This window comes from Paramisgurnus dabryanus, chromosome 19, assembly GCF_030506205.2.
Source record: "Paramisgurnus dabryanus chromosome 19, PD_genome_1.1, whole genome shotgun sequence".
NCBI classification, from domain to species: domain Eukaryota; kingdom Metazoa; phylum Chordata; class Actinopteri; order Cypriniformes; family Cobitidae; genus Paramisgurnus; species Paramisgurnus dabryanus.
The window spans coordinates 8,547,329-8,552,472 of NC_133355.1; the positions used below are offsets into that span (position 1 = coordinate 8,547,329).

Here is a 5,144-nt window from a genome sequence, read left to right on the forward strand (position 1 = left end):
TAATGAAAGCTTTATTGTACCAGATCTAGATTTAATGCAAGTTTAACATGATAAAACTGCATTGACTTCAGCGTAATATCCACTAAATATCCAGAAAGAAATTTGACAGTTTGATGAATCAAGCAATGACCTTAAACTAGATGACAACTTACAAGTACGAAACATTACAGGTTTTGTCACTGACTGTAACGTATACTAGAATTTTAATTGGGAGTCCTTTGCACACCAACACATTAGATTTTTACTGTGAACTATTAACAGCTTATCTCATCTGAATACAATGTTTAGTTTACCATTTAATAGTTGGCAAATAGGAGTAATAGCAACCCACTCATTGGTCCTCAATCCCCGGCCTTGACAATTAATCCAATTTGTAAAGTTCTGTAGAAATCTAACTGTTAAAAGCCATTTAAAAATCACATTTTCTGCATTTTTACTTTTGACGGCATTAAATTCATCCCTGTGCTTTCTTATTGAGTTATAAAACATGATCCAATTACCATTCCACATTTACATACAGAGGGGTGGATTTTTTTAACACAAAACATTTAAAAACATAGTTTGAATAAAAGAGCATCACAACAGCATTTTAGCCCAAACATTTTATTGAGACTGAAACAGAAAGAGAAAAAAAGTGACAGTTTGGTGAACATTCCTGCCTGTCCTTGAGGGTGTTTTGGTTATATTTTCTTGTTTCTGTGAAATAACCAGACATTGGCAGTCATGAAGGCCAGATCATCATCTTGTCTCTCTCTCACCCTCTCTCTCGCCCTCTAAGCAAGCATCCAGAGAACATCTTAATGCTGCTTCCTTCTGAAGGAACATCCTGTAGAGATAACAAAAAGAGTTCATTGTCAACAAATACCACTAATCTCATCAACAAAATCAAGAGTGATGCATGTTACGTTGTGGCAGCGCATGGGTGGATGTTGCGTTGGGTCAGCGCATGGGTGGATGTTGCGTTGGGTCAGCGCATGGGTGGATGTTGCGTTGGGTCAGCGCATGGGTGGATGTTGCGTTGGGTCAGCGCATGGGTGGATGTTGCGTTGGGTCAGCGCATGGGTCGATGTAACGTTGTGGCAGCGCATGGGTCGCGTTGTGGCAGCGCATTAGAGGTCGACCGATAGTGGATTTTACCGATACCAATAACTATGTCGGTCCGTACTTGCCGATAATCAATTAATCGACCAATCTTTTTTTATGGATACTTGGTAAAAAAAAACATCACTTAAAGTGAAACGGTGCTAAAAAAAATTCCAGAAGTAATACAACAACAGTACTGAAACATGAAAATGTGCTACATGAAATAAATGTACAAAATGTATCAATTATATTAATAAGTACTGAAGTAAATACTTCGCACTGATAACCTTTTAAATTACATAAATGCATATGTGTGTAGTCTTGAACTTTATTGCTTCTGTTTTAATACTTAATAATTATCTAATAAAAACAAAAGCTGTATTGCAGTGATAATAAAAAAAGAACTGAAATCAGATTTTTATTTGTCGGATGTGTTAATGTGGCTGACAGCTGCATACAGATCGCTTTCTCTCATTATTAACTTTGATAATTAATTACTTTAATGAAATGAAGCAACGGACACAACTCGGAACAACTATCGGCATGGATTTTTGTCGATAGCTGATTGCTCCACCATTAAACTATCGGTGCAAATTAATCAGCAAAATCAATTAATTGGTCTACCTTTACGATGTATGGTATGTTACGTTATGGCAGCGTATGGTCCGATGTTACGTTATGGCAGCGTATGGTCCGATGTTACGTTATGGCAGCGTATGGTCCGATGTTACGTTATGGCAGCGTATGGTCCGATGTTACGTTATGGCAGCGTATGGTCAGATGTTACGTTATGGCAGCGTATGGTCCGATGTTACGTTATGGCAGCGTATGGTCCGATGTTACGGTATGGCAGCGTATGGTCCGATGTTACGGTATGGCAGCGTATGGTCCGATGTTACGTTATGGCAGCGTATGGTCCGATGTTACGTTATGGCAGCGTATGGTCCGATGTTACGTTATGGCAGCGTATGGTCCGATGTTACGTTATGGCAGCGTATGGTCCGATGTTAGGTTATGGCAGCGTATGGTACGTTGTTACGTTATGGCAACACATGTTACGTTATGGCAACGCATGTTACGTTATGGCAACGCATGTTACGTAAGGGATAATGTAGAGGCAGCCGGTAGTTATCGGGAAATAAGCCCCGACAGTGTGATCAGGACCCGACGCGAAGCGGAGGGTCTTGTATCACACTGAAGGGGCTTATTTCCCGATAACTACCGGCTGACTCTACATTATCCCGCTTATTACACGGCTACTTGTCACATGAGAAAAAAAACTGGACATGAATATGAATTTGAAACATTTTATTGGCATATTTGTTTTAAATTAACATTTTTATCCCTCCGCGAAACTTTGCACAGATGCATAAAATGATCGTATTACCTTATTAAGATCCTCTGCTTCATACTTGTCTGTCTCCATTTTTTCTCTTTTAGCCAGTCTTTGAGAAGTTTTAATGCCCATTCTGTATTTTTTTGTGTGTTGGCTTCGTAGCTGTCATGCTCTATTTTGTCAAGTTCAGTCTCAGTAAGCTCTCTGTGTCTTGTCGTGGTTGTCCAGTGTTTGTCACAAGATGGCGCCAAACAAACAGTAATCTTTATTGGCGCGGAGCGATCTTACTCGTAAAAGTAGTACCGGCTATGCGTTATTATTTTGGAGCGGTTATTATTCGAAAAGAACGAACCTGCAAATGTCTCAACTGACCAATCAGAATCAAGCATTCCAGAGAGCCGTGTAATAAGTTAAGGCAATGCATGGTACAATGTCACGTTACGACAATGCATAGTACGATGTTACATTATGGCAACATATGGTATAACTGCACCACATTAACATCAAAATTAAGTCTTTGTAAAAATACATCAAAAAAGTATACAATGCAAATTTTTGCATGAAGTAGGACACAAAATAGCAAAGGTTAAACAGGACACAAGCATACAAACTAAAAATAATCTGTGCAACACTAGCACAACCCAAATCATCCTTTAGGAATGCAGCAGAAAATCAATTAACATCAATCAAAACTGACAGATAAGATATGGATAGAATACCAACATCCATCTGTCAGAGCTCTACCGCAGGTAATACTGCATTCAGGCCAAACACAGCAGTTAAATAAGAAATACAGTCAGGAAGTCTAAAACTAAGTCTGTGAATTACTGCAATATACACAAACAACTAGACATCATCCGCTAATGTACAATGCCTAAATACAGTTTATCCAAAGTGACTTACAAATCAGGCAGCATTATTTGTCACTCTCACTATAAAACAGCATTAGCATCTTAACATATACAAATAAATGCAAATGATGTCATCCTCAAAGACTTATTACTTTATATTGTCATTACTTTAAGTAATTTACATTCACTTGAAAACTAACATTTGAAAGCAGTCAGCAACTACTGATGCCAAATGCAGCTGACAATACAAACTATTGTTTGTCTTTGAATAATAATGTGAATATATCTCAGTCATTAAGACTATAAAGTGTCAATGGTAAACCATGCGCTAATGGCACCAAAGATGATCTTGCATAAAACAGAAACCTCAGTGTAAGCAAAGTTGCTTATTTTCATCTAAATGGTTCTGCTAAAATGAAATATTTCTAACCGCATGACTTGAATCGCCCATGACTTTACAAGTGACAACAATGAAATAAAGCAACCAAATATCTCACAATGCACAAATAAATCTTTCTTGAAGGCCAACTGAACTAAAAAAAGACTAAATTTCTAACTAGTACATGCATTCATCCAAGAAAAGTAACAATAAAAACTTCCACAACCTGCTCATCATTAAAAAGCCAGTGGCTATTGATGCTCCATAAACAGGCAATCTAAAACACACTTGTGGCTTTTTTTAAGCTTTCTTTATATAATGAGGTCACTTCATTTCAACAGTTACTTATGAACGTTTCTAAGTTGTAATAAAAACACCAACTTACCTTCTGTGAGTCGAGCTTTGCCTCCAGTGGGCTGACACAGCACAGTTGAGCAGCCCACACAAAGCACTACTGTCTGCGCATGGCTGAACACAGTTGTGATCTTATAACATCCTGAAAGACAAAAAGATCATAAATCAGCTTGACAAGTGCAACATATTCATCATGTGACCATTCCCACATCATAAATCACATTTACCTGGACACTTGACATCCATGAAATAAGAATTGGGACTCTGAACGAGACGCTTCTTCTTGTGCCTCCTCCTCTCCTCCTCAGGGGTTGGGTGCAGCAAGTCTTTTGCGAGCTGTTTACATTAAAGGAAATTACATATTTAATTGCTTACAATCAATATATAAGCATGCGTTTAATTAATATTACAATCATGAAAACTAATACAATTCCCATAATAACCATCGGATTCAATATAATTTCAGTGATGGTTTCCTTATCTGTAGCAGGATCGTTTTTTATTAATATCCAGCTTAGTTCTGAAAAGTTGAAAACTTTACAATTCAAAGGGTTGTTTAATAATTTCAGACTTGATAAATACGTAGTTTCTCAAACGTGCGTCATTTCTGTGTTAAACCTCCATGTTTTGTTCCATGTGCGCCGCCATCTTGATCCAGGGCGCGAGCGCACGCTGCCGTACCATTCAACGCTAAACGCTTATTTTTATGTTTTATCTTATCGTAAATGCCCTAATAAACATCTAAAGGCCTTCGCTGTGGCTAAGATCACGAACGCGACTCGATATTTAGGACTTAATGCTTTAAAAGTGCTGCATTTTGACATTTTTCTGGGCTCTGGTACTTACTGGCATGTTGGCGTAGATTAAGCCGCTGCCAGAAAGGAAGTTCAAGGCGGAAGCGGAGCGATATCATTAGCGCGCGGCGGGCGTGGAGCGGAAGTAGAAAAGCGGGCGTGAAAGGCGGACATGTTGGTAGAGTCAAATAATGTAAATACAGAACAAATTGTTATTTGCTTTATATCTTATTTTCTTTTTGGTCGTTTTATACTGCAAATTAAAGAAATAATTCTTACTCGTCTTTTTTCCCTACATAATTATCTAAACATCTTTAAAGAGGACATTTCACAAAACCTTTTTAATA

General features: G+C 38.0%; 1 protein-coding gene across 1 annotated transcript; it reads right to left on the reverse strand.

Annotated features, from left to right (window-relative positions):
* Positions 1–587: 587 nt before the first annotated feature.
* rps27.1 (ribosomal protein S27, isoform 1) lies at positions 588–4,889 on the reverse strand. The gene is made up of 4 exons (XM_065287748.1): positions 4,850–4,889; positions 4,231–4,339; positions 4,035–4,145; positions 588–826 (listed from the first exon to the last, which is right to left on the reverse strand). Exons 1-4 carry the CDS (start codon positions 4,853–4,855, stop codon positions 798–800), a joined length of 255 nt encoding a protein of 84 aa, XP_065143820.1. The 5' UTR covers positions 4,856–4,889; the 3' UTR covers positions 588–797.
* Positions 4,890–5,144: the final 255 nt, after the last annotated feature.